Here is a 15869-nt window from a genome sequence, read left to right on the forward strand (position 1 = left end):
ATGGGTTTGAGGAAAACAGTGATCTGGGCTCAGACTGCAGTACATTCCATTGGCCCATGGTTGAGCCTGATCGTCCATTGGTTGGTCCAACGTCTCTGTGAGCGAGCTGCTAGTGGTGCCTCCGAGCGGCACCATGGTTTCATGAGGGGCCGTGGGCTAACCCTCCCTCCCATTCCCCAGATCAAGGCCCGCCCCCGCTCCACCTGAGCAGGGTCAGGTGGTTCAGCACCACAGCTCTCTTACAGGCCAAGCGGAGAGGTATGCTGGCTCCACCTGGCTTGCACTCAACAGCCTGCAGATGTCTGCCCTTCTATTGATGGAGTCCCTCACTAGCCACCTGCTTGCCTGCCCCTTGTTTTCACACCCACCGCAGTCGATAAGACACTGCTGTTCAGAATCACTCACCCCCCCCCCTCCCCCCCCCCCCCCCCCCCCCCCCACACACACACACACACACACACACACACACACACACACACACCACCTTGCCTGGTAGTATGCAGGTTGAGAATATAGTGTGTTGCATGGTCTTCTCTCTTGATCTCACTCACATTGGCTAACTGGCTCTTACTCAACAGTTGTGTGTTGGTCGTGTTTCACCGTTGGCTCCGATGTCACTCACATTGTTCGCGATCAAGAGAGATCTGTTGGCTCCCTCTACCTCTCGCACTCCAAAACAGCTGAGGTCCCGCTATTTTCGGTTACCGCCAACAAACCGCCTGCCATATTATGCCAACTCTCTGTCCCTCACCCAACAGGCTGGACCAAGGCCTCGGTGTCGCTGGACGCCTCGGGGGAGAACGACGGCTACTCCAGCGCAGAGGAGCCGCTCAACTCAGACCCCGAGGAGGAGGCCCCCAAGAGACTGGTGGGTAGACGGCCCCCCCCCCGACAACCCAGATCCCGAATAAGCGTGTGTGTCTGCCTGCTTCCTTCTTCAGCGTTTGACTTCAGCTTGATCTAATATCGAACGCTTCTGTCCCGCCCTACCCCCCGCTATGGCGCAGAGCGCTGGGAAGTACACGGTGGTGGCCGACTGCGAGAGGCCCGGGGCCCAGGAGCTGGCGGTGGCGAGCGGGGACACGGTGCAGCTGGTGAAGGAAGGAGAAGACGGACAGTGGTGAGTCCGTCTGCAGTCGTGTGCGGGACGCTTGCTGAAGTGCTGTCATTCGTATGGCCCGGGTCATCGCTTGGGCGCCAAACGGAAACCGTTGAGACGGGGTTGATCGCAATAACCTGTACAGCCAGTAGTTTGGGCGGAGATGCAATAACAACTTTGCAGGCAGAGGCTTGAAGGCAGCTCTTTTCACTGTTTTCCGTTAGGTTTGTACAAAACCTGAAGACGAGTAAAGAAGGGTGGGTCGCTGCTGCTAATCTGCTCACCCTGATTGGACCGTCCCAGTCTTGTCAATCACTCACCAGCTCAGGTACTTCCTCCTTTATTACCATTACCGGTATGTGTTGGATACAAACAGATGATTGTGCTGGATTATGAGCTATACCTCTTTATTCTCCCTGTGTTATCGTATGTGTAGTATCATACTGAAACCCCTTTCCCACAAGACTAAAAACAACTAATCAGGCATTGCAGCGATTGCCGCAGATTGCTGCAATGTGGGATCTAGTGTCACTTCCTGGCCCATTTGTGTGAAGTCCTGTTGTGAAACTTAACCACTCACCCATTGGAGCATTGTGCAGCTTCCCGTCACGCATGGTTTGAACGTGGCATCCCAGAAAGTCGATACAGAAAGGCCCACTCGTCTACTGGCAGTGGGAATGGAGTTAATCCACTGTTTTAGCATGTTTTTTGCGATAAAGAAACCTCTGTATAGGCACTTATTGTGGTGGAAGAGGTCGGAGTATATATGAATGTTCATATTGAAACAAACCTGTGTGTGTGTGTGTGTGTGTGTGTGTGTGTGTGTGTGTGTGTGTGTGTGTGTGTGTGTGTGTGTGTGTGTGTGTGTGTGTGTGTGTGTCCTCTCCACAGAGGGAAGTGGCTCGGGGAGCCTCAGCACCTCATCGAGCTGCAGTGAGACCTAAATCAGCTTCTTTGCCATCGAACCCTGAACCCCTCCGTCCCCCATCACAGAGCAACGAGCACAGCAAGCTACGACGCAACCCTTGCACTGCACCCTCTGATGAAGGCTGTATCACTACACATTTCCTGTAAACAACCTGGTTCTCCAGAGAATATATCCAGCAAATTTTCCAAACCATAGCCAAGCCATTTCAGAATTCTCTCAAGTGACATTGTATTGTTGTCGATCAGCCATTGTTGTCATTTAAACAGTGTGTGTTTGTGTATGTGTGTGTGCGGGAGTGTTTGCGTGGAAGGGGTCAAGAGGATTGTAATAGATGTATATGTGGACCAGCAGGACTGATCTGTAAGTGCATCTCTAGGTATTCACGTTAAAGTGGGGCGAGCTTTGCTTACATACAGAGGCTTCTCTTGGGCTTAAAACTGTATGTCCATCCGCAAAAACACCACGTATTTGCAAGAGTGGCATGGGCAATTCTGTAACTACAAGACTGAAATGAAGAGGAAAAGCAGTTAACTGTTGGTAAATGTTGCTGTCAATGAATTATTTTCAATCCCCCTTTTTTCCAAAGTTAGTTATATTTAGATGTGCTGCGTTCTGAGAGGAAACACAAAACACTGCATAGTTTAATATCCCTTTAGTCCTTTCAGCTGTCCCCACCGGTCTCCCTCTTTATTGTCATGCTTTTGTTACGTTTGTCTTGTGTCCATGTCTTCCCAAGCACACACTGCATCCATAAGGCTTTTTCCTGTAGGTTTTATGGTCCTATTCATTGTTGGGCCTATATGTGGGCCCATGATCCAATTCAAAATGTGAATAATCAGACGTTGATGTATAGAGCTAACTTATTCCCTCTGAGGGATCATGTTCTGAATGTAGATATTGTGAATTCATTTCTGTCTCTCATAAAATGTTCTGAAATAATATATTGTACATTGAGTATGGTAATGCCACAGATTGGTGACTTGTCTATTGCTTTTCTATATAAATAAATGACGTGATCATACACTTATTGTTCCGTGTTTGTCTGCGTTCAAGCTGCGTGCCAGGCATACAGGAATGAAAATAAATGCACACCAGGCAGTTGTATACAAATAATTAATTATATATAATTGAATGTGAATGTATTCTATTCTAAAAGGTCAAACTTTTTCGCAGTTTTGTGTGTCAAACACAAGGTGTTTATTCCAATCCACTCTCACAGAAAAGCTAACACAATTTGAAAGATTGGCTATGTTGCCAGACACGAATGTCTTAAGGAAAACACTATCGATATTGTGGCTTACTTTCCTGTAGATGTCGACTGTTATGGTCCGATCCCTTGAAATTATGGGGAAAATATTTTCGCAACGTCTGCAATCAATTTACCTTTTAACCGTCTGTAGGCATCGACTTTGCTCAGTTGTGTACTGGTAAACAGCTCTAGATAAGGGCAAGTGTAGCCTTCCATACAGTGTCAATTCAATGTACGTCTCATAAATAATAGCAAAAGGAGAATAGGTGATAGGCTACAAGGAAATATAGGCGTTTAAACTCATCCAGTTTGATTTTGAGTTTAAACTCAAAGTTTGTAAGAAACCAAACCGTTTGTAAATCCGTCAAGTTTTCAGCGAGATAAGAGTATTAGCGTTTGTGCAGATCACTGATTTACGTCCGCTACAACAGATTCCACCAGAAAGCTTTACTGTGGTAAGATGGCGGCCTATGGTGACGTTCTAGACGCCGCCGTAGGGCATCTAGTTAAAGGTCCCATGACCTGCTATTTTATGTATTCTTTAATATAGGTATTAGTGGGCAACTAACACAGTATTCAAAGACGTTCCCGAAATTCAGCCGTGGTGCAGAGTTACAGCCACTCCGAGCCAGTCGCACATTGAGCTTCCCCCAAATGCGCTGTTTTGGTGTCTGTAGCTATAATGCAAATGAGGAGGAGTGAGGCGGGTCAAGGAGGAGGGTGGGGGTGCAGCCCTGAACATCTTGCAGCCACGGTACCAAGCGCTCTGTTTACAGTGGATGTATCGCAATGGCGAGGCGCACACAGCCTTTAGCCGTGTTCTGTAAATATTCTAGAACACACGGGAGTCCTGGAGCTCTATATCTAAATATTATCATATAGCCTACATAGATATCTATATCATATAATATATATTATCACGGCCAAAAGCTGTGTGAGCCGATATTATGAATCTCAAACGACCGCGTTGGGTTCTCCGACGTTCCTGGTTCTTCAACGTCCACATCAATGTGAAGTAGACTGAACCGTGACAAGGAGGAGAAAGCGGGAGACAATCGCCGCCAACAATCCCTTTCTCCTCCATGTCGTGGTTCATGTTCTTGAGGGAGTCAAAGCCAAAGTTCCTTCCCCCCAATTCATTCTCAACCTTGGCTGAGATAACCCCCACAACAGTCTCGTTGTGGAAATACAAGACACGTCAAAGAACCGACAAGAAACACTTGCGTTACAGTGTGTGTATTCACACACACACATGTGGCGCTCGCACGGTCGAGTCTCATTGGCGGAACAACGTCTCTGGGCGGGCCAGGCAGAGTAAAGGGAGGAGCTTAGATGCTGGATGACGTCCTAAACACAGACATTCCAAATCAGCGCACTTGAGCCTCCGTTTTTTCAAAGGCGAGCAGAACAGCTAGTGCTCGTTTTACAACAAACGCAAGTTTTACCCACTGGGGGACCATAGGCAGGCTAGGGGAACTCATATTTATGTTAGAAAACCTCATAAAGTGAGATTTTCATGTCATGGGACCTTTAATATATATATCTATGGTGGCGATGCACACTTTTCGTACTCAACGGCAGCCATCTTAGCTACGTAGCGGAAGAGGCGGAGCCAGGCAAAGCCGCTCACAACTTGTCTGCGTCCTGCAAGACGGAGGCGTAACTTGTAGTAGGAGGCGTAACTTGTAGTCGGAGGAGGCGTAACTTGTAGCCGGAGGCGTAATTTGTAGTCGGAGGCGTGTCTAGTACTTTTCTAAATCGCGGAAGGGATCTGTATGTAGCAGTGGTGCGCGGGTACATAAATGACAGCAACTCGGACCTATAGCATATCAAGACTATATGTAATATTGTTAATAGTCTAACATTTCAGCGTTGGTATTTAATTTTTCATTAGCTTGTGTAGCTACCTATGTATTACAATTAACAATGTTGGTGTATTACAATTATTTATGTGTGTAGGCCACTCCAACTTCGTTGCTGGTTGAAATGTAACCATTTATTTGTACATAAGTTATTGATTGTATTTTTCGTAAATAGTTAGTTGGAAGGAATCTGTTTGCAGTGACACTTGGAGCTTGCATGACGGAGCACAAGTTGGCACAAAGCACTCAAAACTGCAAAAGAACATTGTTCAATTGTAGACTTGAAGCTTGCATAACGGAGCACAAGGCATAGTTTAATAGTGCCTTTCTTTTTGAACAGCACATCCGATCCATGACCTCTGTAATTTTTGTACATTTAAATGTATCACTAACTGAGTTTAGCTTTATCTATTATTACTTTTATTTTATTTTTCTTATATGTTATGTGTATTTCGTTTTTAAGATAAAACAAGACAAACCCAAACGTATCTTACGGTCTCGTATTTATGTAAATATTTCATGTATTTGTTTTTTTACATGTTGTGACTGTTGAGTTTGATGTGGGGTCTATGGTCTCGTAGTTATGTACATGTTTCATGTATTTGTGTTTTGTTCATGTTGTGACTGAGTTTGATGTGAGTCTTTGTTCTATGTTCCCACTCTTGGCCTGCACCTTGATGTGGTGAGTGGGCTTTAAACTAAGACTTAGTTTTATTTATTTTTTATTGATTGTCACAGTCTAGCTTATTAATGATACAAGGCCTTAACTAAACCCCTTCTCTTCTGTTTGCAGAAACTGGAAACTTCAGAGTATATTTTATCGTAAGTTAAATCTTTATTTCCTCATCAGATCCCAGTCCATCATGCTCCCCTACTTGTCTGCCGTGTCACCATCATGTCTCATGCATCACTTCTCAGCGCCCTGCCCAGCTGCGTCTTATTCCGTTACTCCAGCTCTTTCCCATAAGTGACAAACACGCCTCACCCAAGTGTTTTTAATATTTTATTAATTATGCATGTAAGGTGTGCTTAAGTGACTGCCTCCTCCATCGATTACGGCCACAGCCCTCTCCCTGTACAATATTTCATGTTAAATACATATCAGGATCAAGTTTGAGATTCAGTTTCAGTATTACTCGTTTTTGAAACCTGACATGGGGCTGGCACCGCCACCATCATATCTGTCTTATTTATTGCACCCACACATAATGGGACCATGATACCATGTGGGGTCATTTCAGACTCCTTTGCTTCCTAACACCTTGTGAGTTCCCTGGGTACACCAGCTGATGGGTCTGTGTATATATTGGGCATTTGATTCTCGTTTCAGAAACCGAAATATATTAAACGAGTGGTAATTATTTCTGTTTTAACATTCAAAAAGGTATATACAAGGTGCTTTTCTTATAAAGTCCAAAAGTGGCAAACTAATCTAAAATAATAATCGTTAAACATATAGAGAATCATCGGGGGATTACTTCCATGGTCGGTAAACAATGCGACTGCTATCGCTCAGACCTCTCGCTTATGATGCTACAATGCTAACAATGCTAAAAAACAAGAATATTTCTGCATCCGGTACGTCATGAAGTAGGGCGTAGCCATAGACCCATGATGCGGAAGCATATCTCCTTGATGTTGCCCTGCGCCACTGAGTAGTTTACATAGGAATGAATAGGCGCCATTTTTGAATCCGTTGTCCATAGACAGATCCTACTCGCCGCTCAGCTCGGAGAAAAAGAAGTATGGCTACCGAGATGACAGCGCCTGCAACTCCTGCAGCTCCCGAACCATACAAATGTAAGTTGTGTCGTGTTACATATTCATATTTACATTTTGGAATCGCCTCTGAATAGTTTTTTTCAAATGCATTAACACTGTGCTTGTGGTTACAGTTGTTATCGTCCGGTTTAGCAAGCTTCAGCTTGTTATCAGTTAGGAGCAAGCTCGATCTATAGCGAAAAAGTTGTGATTTGCCTAGGTATTTATCTTGTCGGTAGTTATCTTGTTGTTTTTAAATGTTTTGATAGTAATTGCATGTGGGACTTAAAATGAAAGTCAATACGTTATTGCACTTGAACAGTAGTAACGTTAGTGATCTTGAAGACTTGTCAACGCGCCAGATGTGTTTTTGTGATCACGTCAGCAACTAGCTACCCTGCGGTATGGAAACGTGAACCTTAAGTTTGGAGTTCCTTAGGTCACAAACCATTTTCTTATTGGTGTCGATCTCGTTCTTCAATATAGGGAGTGATGAGGACACGGTCGCTTTCGTGCGGTGGCGTGTTGCCCACAATAAGACCTTCAGCGGAGGGAGAGCCACAAACGCGGCTGGATACAAGTAAGTGCAAACGTGTCGAGTTCATCTATACCTATCTAGCAATATATTTATCAAATGTAAATCGCTTGTTGTCTGCTCAATCTGTAGACTGATGTGTTGTACGAAAACTATTGTGAAATGTGCCCCTATTACATGTTAACCAGAGTGTTCCTAGAAGAGAGACGACTGCTGGGGAGGGTGACCGCCCCATTCCTAAAAAGAAAATGGGAAAACCTTAAACAGAAATACAAGGTTGGTCAGTTTGTCTATTTTCACTTCATGCCTTACGTCCTTGTCAGCTATACAGATTCTCTGATAAGTCATTTCTATATAGCAGTTGAACGGAAAAATAGAAAAAAAAAATGTATATATCATTGAAGATATTTGTACAACATAGGGTTTCAGATCTATGTGCTTTTCAAGCTGTGTGTTTTGTTGTTGTTCTTACTACATAGGATCTTAAGAACACTCCGACTAGTGTAAGCACAGAGGGGGATGAGACCACTGCTGCGTCCTGGAAATGGTTTGATCTCATGCACGAGGCAATTGGGGACAGGCCGTCTGTGACGCCACCTGTCCTTATTGCCACGTGTGCCCAGGGCGCGGTGGTGTTCACAGCCCCCTCTATAAGTACACCAGAAAGGGGTAGGAAGGTTGAGGCAGCAGAGGAGACTGCCTTGGGCAGTCCGACGCCCACAACCACCGGAACCTCCACAGCATCCACCCCCAAAAGGCGGCGGATGTACGTTGTGGAAGTGCTGCAAGAGCTGAAGAGCCAGGATGAGCAGGACTGGAGGGCTTTGCAGGCCGAAGAGAGGGAGAGAGAGAAGAGGAGAGAGGCCGAACAGGCCAGGCAGGCGGCCGAGAGAGAGCAGAGAGAAGAGAGAAGGTACAGGGAGCTGTGTGAGAGGCAGGAGAGGTGCCACCAGGAGGCAGTGGCGAGAGAGGAAAGGTGGAGAGAGGAGATGAGGGCGAGGGATGAGAGGAGGGACCAGGAAGCTGCAGCCAGGGAAGACCGCTTCCTGGCAATTCTGGAGAGGCTGGCTCCCAAATGAACTTTTTTTAAATATTTAGTTTATGTTCTTAAATTAATTTATTTTGTTTGTTCTTACCTTATTTAAAAATGGTTTTACTGTTCATGTGTTGAAATCATTTATGTTATGTTCTTGTTGTTTTTGTTTTGAATGTTTTATATGTTTTGAAGTGTTGAAATTGACCAAATTATTTAATTAAATGTAATCATGGTCAGGAGCGTAACACAGCGCTGCCGTTCTATTTCTCTCCTCAGCTCCAGAGACGGTGCCTGGGGGTGCTGCCTCCCGTCCTGGATCCTCTTCCTCTGCTGCTCCAGCCTCGCCGTCCTCAGGGTCCTCAGGGTCCAGCACGTCTCCCTGGCTCAGGCAAATATTGTGGAGTATGGTGCAGCAGAGGATGACCTCCGGGACGAACAGGACGTCCACCTCCAGCGCCTTCATATATATGGGCCTCCATCTGGTCTTCAAGATCCCAAAGGCCCGCTCCACCACTACTCGGGCCTTTGTCAGCCGGCTGCCGGTAGGGGGTCATGGGGTAGGACAGGCAGGGGTACCAACCATCCCCGATGAGGCAGTACCCTGGTGGAGGGTAGTGCTTCTCTAGGTACAGGGGGCTGTTCTTTAGTACCCTCGAGTCATGCACTGACCCGGTGTACCCCACACACACATCTATGAATTTTGCTGTGTGGTCAACCACAGCCTGAAGCTGAACCGAATAAAAATGTTTACGGTTCAGGTAGCAGTCGGCATCCTGTGAAGGGGGCTTTACTCTGACGTGGCAGCCGTCAATGCTCCCAACCACCCTGTTGAAGGCCGCCGACCCTCCCACAGTCACCAACTCCTCCTCTGTAGGATGGTTGACTGTTTGAGCAAACAGGGAGGCAATCTTTGCTATCCACACTGGTGGTGTGGATAGCACGGTGGACGGATGTTCTGGGCATATCAAAGGCCCGGGAGACGACACGGTAGGATGTACCACTGGCCAACCAGAACAGGAAGACCAGGCAGGCGATCTCCGAATCCCAGCCGTGGTCTGCGTTGCTCCCCATGGCTTCCATAAGGGCATTAAATGATCCCCTTGACAAGCGGAAGTCAACTTGCATGTCACTGGCCATCAAAATAACCTTGAGAATCGGCACTGCATCATTGAGCTGACAATACCGCCTGGCGTTGGGACGAGGCTCTAAGAGAAAGTGGACATGACTTCATTAATTATTATTTGTTTATTATTGAAGTTTGTTATTGAATTCTTTATTATTTGTATTTAATAAAATCAGTCATTTTTAAGTTGATGTGTTGTCTTTTATTGGAACTGTTGTGTAAATTAAATACTGCTATTATGTTAGCAGTATTTACTGTATACTGGGCCTGATAATTATAATAGGCATGTCAATCAAAGCCTCTTTGAAGTTATCTATGTATTTTCAGACAGTAACCTGGGTATGTAAAATAAAATTTTCTTTTGCATATTAAATTCATGAATGAAGGCTCCACATGGTAAGAACTTTTGTGAAACTAGAGAGCATTAGTAAAACTAGTACTCTAAACTTGTAGACCAAACTTGATCATTGATATTATAATATCGTGACTGAATTTAATAACTTCATCACAAAAGTAATCCCCCACGATAACTGAAATGCTGCTGTTGTATGGGCTGCATTGGTAGACAAATATAAATAACACCGTAGCATTGTCTGTTACCGTCAGGAGGAGGTAACGGACCCATATTGCAGGATTCATAAACCAAAGATTTATAACTATTTTTTCAGCCTTCAAAGCGGGAGGTTTTTGGTGGGTGACGAGCAGCGATGGCTGTCGTGATCGTCATATCCGGAAGAAGCAATTTTACACTACGGCAGTCGTGACTGGCCAACAGACGTGACGTCTGCCTGCAGAGGAGGGGCTCCCTCCTACTACATAAGTCCCGTCGTCACGTCATCTCTTCAGTCTTTAACCTCTTCTCGCTCCTAGAAGCACCTCTCGGACAGAAGTTGTAGACGGCTTAGCGTACTGTTCCCAGAGCGAGCTAACCCCTCCGTCCACGAACGCTAGCCTACATCGCTACCTCTGACCTCTGTGAGGCTAAAAAGAGCTAGACTGTCACCAAACAGTAGCTGCTAGTACCCACACTAGCTGCTAATACCCACACTAGCTTCAATCCCCGTGTCCAAGCTGACCTGTCGCCAAACAGCAGCTGGGCATAAGCGGAAAGAGACCATGCAGTCTGAGGTTGAACCTACCCTAACCGAAGGCTCGGGGAAACCTCCGACAAAGTTCTGCGTATGCGGGAACAAGATGTCGGGGGCGGATAGCCACACCGCCTGCATTCGCTGCCTTGGGCTGGAACATGCCAAGGCTGCCCTTGCATTCCCGGCCACCTGCGAGCATTGCGCACGTTTTTCCAATAAAACCCGCAAACGCCGGCTGAATAAGCAGGCGATGCTCTTCGCAGATGATCCGGTAATGGGGGTAGTCGACCTACCACTACCGGAGCTAGCGGGGTTCCCGCCCCACTGGGCACCGGCTGGGGATCGGAGAGGGACCTCACCGACGCTTCCCAGCCGCTGGAGTTGACTCAGCCCGACGCTATCGAGGCTAGCCTGCTGGAAGGGCCTGACGAAGCCGAGGGCGGTTACTCCGAGTCGGGGGGGGGGGGATCTATTAGCCTCGGCTCTGACGAGGATGAGGATAATGAATCTTTTTTCCCCCGCATCGCGTCGCCTATGGTGGTTGGCGGTGCGTGCCTCCCTGAACCCGGCCGTCAGCATGGACCTCCACAGGGCCTGCAAGAGGGCGGCTGCGCGGCTGAACATCGAGTGGCCGGAGCCCCCGGTGGAGACCGCCACATCTCGCTACGAGGGCAAGCGACATCACACATGTGTCCCCCTTCCCCAAATCATTATTCATTAAAAATGTTTGCCAGCGCGCATCCAGGCTCCGAGCCGAGGGCGCAGCTGCAGTGCCCAGGATGCGGACATGCCGCCCGTGGAGAGAAAGCTCAGGTTTTACAGGAGGAAATCACCTCTCTAAAAAACAAAAGGGCAATTCGGGTAGTGCCACCGGAGAAAAACCAAAGCGGTTTTTACTCGAGGTACTTTCTAGTCCCGAAGAACGGAGGGGGCCTCCGGCCGATATCAGATTTACGCACTCTGAAAAGATACAGGAGACAGTAGGTACAGTTTCAGGATGCTGACACACGCCGCTCTCATACGCTTCGTGCGCCCGGGAGGCTGGTTCACAAGCATAGATCTGAGGGACGCTTATTTCCCTATCCCCATTTATCCCCATTATCCCCCTCACAGGAAATATCTCAGGTTCGCCTTCCAGGGCGTAACGTATGAGTATTTGGTTCTCCCGTTCGGCCTTTCGTTAAGTCCACGGGTGTTTGTGAAATGCGCAGAGGCTGCTATCGCGCCCCTCAGGTTGAAGAGAATGCGTTTAGCCACATACATAGACGACTGGCTTCTAGCCACAGTCGCCCCAGGAGGCTCAGGCGCAGACCAGCGTGCTCATATCGCACCTAGTGTCCCTGGGTTTCACAATAAACGTGCAAAAGACTGTTTTGGCCCTACTCAAAGCATAACGTTCATAGGCTTGTGCCTCGATTCAGTGCGTTCAAAGCACGTCTATCCGCGGAGAGAGTGGAAGCCTTTTAGGCTTGTCTGGCACTTTTTCGCAGTGGAAGTTCAGAACGTGCCTCAGACTATTGGGTCTGATGGCGTCGGCGCCATGGCCATCGCCGGGTTCTGATCTCCATGGCGTGCGTCTCGGCGCTGTTCCCTTTGGGACGCGCTTCCTTTCTGACTACAGGCGTTACCATGGGAACTGTCCTGGCGAGGAAGGTCCTTTCAACGGATGCCTCTCGGGCGGGCTGGGGAGCCGTATACGAGGGCAGAACAGTAAATGGCACGTGGAGCTCACATATGCAGTTTGTTCACATGAACTGCCTGGAACTTCAGGCGGTGTCACTGGCGCTGAAACATTTTCTTCCCTTTCTGAGAGGGCAACATGTTCTAGTCAGGACAGACAACACCACGGTGGTGGCGTATATAAACCGTCAGGGGGGGCTGCGCTCCCCTCAAATGCACACGTTGGCACACAGAGTGACCATGTGGGGCAACGCCCACCTGTTGTCTCTGAGAGCAACACACGTGCCGGGCGAGCGGAACTGGGGAGCAGATTTAATGTCCAGGGGCGACCCTCGCTACAAGGACTGGAAACTCCACGTCGTGGTCGTGAACCAGATATGGGAGAGATACGGTCGAGCAAAGGTCGATCCCTTTGCATCAGAGGAGAACACTCAGTGCCCTCTGTTCTATCCCCTAACTGGTAGGAGCGCCCCGATGGGGCTGGATGCTTTGGCATAAGAGTGGCCGTGCATCCTCCTGTATGCTTTCCCCCCATTAGAACTGATCATTCCTACTCTCGGCAGGGTGCGAGAGAAGGGTCATGCGCTGATCCTTATAGCCCCCCGTTGGCCGGGGAAATATTGGTTGGCGGAAATAGTCCAGTTGCTGTGCAGCCAGCCTTGGCCTCTGCCTTTACGCAGGGACCTCCTGACGCAAGCGCATGGGGAATCACACATGTGTTGACGTATATCATTCGAGTTGAGAGAAGCGAAGAGCTGTAGTTCACAAAGCGGCCTCATATGTTGCCAGAACAGTCTAATTAATGATGAACGCACAGAGAAGGATTCGCAAATGTATTTTGTTATTTATTTCTCTCTTCTCACAAATACATTTCAATGCGCATACAAATGGATATCGCTGTGTTTAAATGAATACATAAACAAAAATAAGATTCACAAACACATTTCTGTTCCACACACAAATGTGCCTTGTTTTAAATAAATAATATAAATCAATAATTGCCAGCTCTCTCCCTGACTGTTCTGGTGACTCACTACAATAACTGCCTCTCCTCTTCCCTGAGCACCCTGGCCCCCCTGAAAACCCGCTCAGTCTCATTCACCCACACTGCTCCCTGGTTCACTCCTCATCTGCGCCAGCTCAAAGCCACTGGTCGTCGACTGGAGCGACTCTACAATAAGACTCAACTCACTGTGCACCGCCAAATGTATTCGGACCACCTCCATCACTACAAGAACGCCCTCACCACTGCCAAAACCTCATACTACTCCAACCTCATCAACACTGGTACAGGCAACAGCAGAGTCCTCTTCTCAACAGTCAGACACTTAGTTCAGCCTCCTAAAACCCTCCCTCCAGACATTTCCACCACCCATTGCACTGTGTTCCTGGACTTCATCAGCTCTAAAATCAACACCATTCACCAACAACTGGCCTCATCTCGCACCCCCTCTGATGAACCACCCTGGATGATCACCTCTGGCCAACCTCTCATCAGCTCCCTCTCTGACTTCACCCCAGTAACAGAACAGACCATTTCAGAACTCATCCGCAAAGCCAAAACCACCACCTGTCAGCTCGATCCTCTTCCCACCTCCCTTGTCAAAGCATGTCTACCGTCCATCTCCCCCATGATCACCAACATAATTAACTCCTCCCTCACTACTAGTACTGTACCCCCCACTCTCAAGCTGGCTGCCATCACTCCCATCCTGAAAAAACCTGGTGCTGACCCAACTGACCTTAACCATTACCGGCCCATCTCCAATCTCCCTTTCATCTCCAAAACACTTGAAAGGTTGGTTGCCGCACAACTACAGACCCACCTTGACACAAACAATCTCCACGAACCGTTCCAATCTGGCTTCCGTCCAAAACACAGCACTGAAACAGCCCTAGTCAAAATCACCAACGACCTCCTCCTTGCAGCCGACTCTGGATTACTCACCATTCTCATCCTCCTCGATCTCAGCGCAGCATTCGACACCATCTCCCACCCTCTGCTCCTGGACTCCCTGGCTGGCATTGGGATCACTGGTGCTGCACTCTCCTGGTTTACATCCTACCTCACCGGCCGTCAACAATTTGTTCAACTAAGCAACCACAAGTCTGGGTGTTCAGGTGTCTCACTGGGTGTCCCCCAGGGGTCAGTCTTGGGTCCACTCCTGCTCACCATTTACCTCCTCCCGCTGGGCACACTCCTTTGTCACCATGGGGTCCATTTTCACTGCTACGCTGACGACACACAGGTCTACATCTCCACCAAACCCACCGCTGCCATCCCCCCACCTCCCTCATCACGTGCCTGGAAGAGATCCGGAGCTGGTTGAGCAGGAACTTCCTGAAATTCAACGGAAACAAGACCGAGGCCCTGCTCATCGGATCCAAATCCATCCTCACTAAATCACAACACTCCCCAGCTCCACTCATAATCATCGATGGATTCCCAGTACCCTTCTCCTCCAAAGTCAAGAGCCTCGGCGTCATCCTGGACAACACCCTCTCATTCGCACCCCATATTCACAACATCACCCGGACTGCATTCTTCCACCTCCGCAACATCGCCAGACTCCGCCCATCACTGACCCAATCCAGCACTGAAATCCTAGTTCACTCATTTGTCACATCACGCATAGACTACTGCAACGCCCTCCTCACCGGACTCCCCACCAAACTCATCAACAGACTGCAGATCATTCAGAACTCAGCCGCCCGGATCATCACCCGCACCAAATCATCTGACCACATCACCCCTGTCCTTATCCAACTTCACTGGCTCCCAGTACACTACCGCATCCAATACAAAACCCTACTCCTCACCTACAAAGCTCTCCACAACCTAGCCCCCAGTTACCTCTGCGACCTCCTCCAAGAATACACTCCCTCCCGCTCCCTCCGCTCAACCTCTGCTGGACTACTATGTATCCCCACATCACGACTCACTACAATGGGTGCCCGGTCATTCAGCTGTTCAGCACCCAGGCTCTGGAACTCCCTCCCCCCACACATAAAACAGTCAGACACCATTACAACCTTCAAGTCACAACTCAAAACTCACCTGTTCAAACTCGCACACAACGTCTAACTGATCACTGTTTTGATTGTTTGTTTGTTTTGTTTTGTCTTGTTTTTGTTTTATTTTTTTTATTTGCCTATTTATTTATTTATTTATTTATTTATTTATTTTTTCACAATGTCTTGTTTTTAAAACGATTTATGATGACTATATGCTCTGTAAGGTGACCTTGGGTGTCTTGAAAGGCGCCTCTAAATTAAATGTATTATTATTATTTTTATAAATATGTTAATTAGAAAAATATTTGCAATTTTCATCAAAAAAGTATTTGGATGTTGTTACATTTGTATACAAACTGTTAAACTTGAATTAACAAGACGCTTTTCATTTGTTAACTTGTTTGCATTTGTGTGTGAACTGGACTGTATAGAGTGGCGAAGTCACGCCCCTTCCGGTAGAGCTCATGGGACCTATGAGATCGAAAAATATGAA

At 47.6% G+C, this 15869-nt stretch overlaps 2 protein-coding genes across 7 annotated transcripts in view; both read left to right on the forward strand.

The window, feature by feature from the left end:
* The window catches only part of mcf2lb (mcf.2 cell line derived transforming sequence-like b), a 34631-nt gene extending 31577 nt beyond the window's left edge, over nucleotides 1-3054 (forward strand). Inside the window, exons 28-32 of one of the 4 annotated variants that reach the window (XM_030343441.1) lie at nucleotides 181-258; nucleotides 759-868; nucleotides 1008-1120; nucleotides 1324-1427; nucleotides 1991-3054. In XM_030343441.1, coding sequence (XP_030199301.1) covers nucleotides 181-258; nucleotides 759-868; nucleotides 1008-1120; nucleotides 1324-1427; nucleotides 1991-2043 — 458 coding nt within the window. In that variant the 3' untranslated portion in view covers nucleotides 2044-3054. Of the gene's footprint in view, nucleotides 1-180; nucleotides 422-758; nucleotides 869-1007; nucleotides 1121-1323; nucleotides 1428-1990 lie in introns of those variants that run through there. The other 3 variants (XM_030343438.1, XM_030343440.1, XM_030343439.1) reach the window with 3 other exon arrangements.
* Nucleotides 3055-6775: 3721 nt separating this feature from the next.
* LOC115533455 (uncharacterized) lies at nucleotides 6776-9784 on the forward strand. Of its 3 annotated transcripts, none has more exons than XM_030343992.1 (5): nucleotides 6783-6938; nucleotides 7386-7479; nucleotides 7623-7710; nucleotides 7914-8347; nucleotides 8747-9784. In XM_030343992.1, the coding sequence occupies exons 1-5, from the start codon at nucleotides 6884-6886 to the stop codon at nucleotides 9060-9062; spliced, it is 987 nt and encodes a 328-aa protein (XP_030199852.1). In that variant the 5' UTR covers nucleotides 6783-6883; the 3' UTR covers nucleotides 9063-9784. The 3 variants fall into 3 exon arrangements, 2 of the variants coding, with proteins under 2 accessions (XP_030199852.1, XP_030199853.1); XM_030343993.1 differs by having other exon boundaries at nucleotides 6786-6938; nucleotides 7634-7710; XR_003974197.1 differs by lacking the exon at nucleotides 7914-8347 and having other exon boundaries at nucleotides 6776-6938; nucleotides 7386-7710.
* Nucleotides 9785-15869: the final 6085 nt, after the last annotated feature.

This window comes from Gadus morhua, chromosome 20, assembly GCF_902167405.1.
Source record: "Gadus morhua chromosome 20, gadMor3.0, whole genome shotgun sequence".
NCBI classification, from domain to species: Eukaryota; Metazoa; Chordata; class Actinopteri; order Gadiformes; family Gadidae; genus Gadus; species Gadus morhua.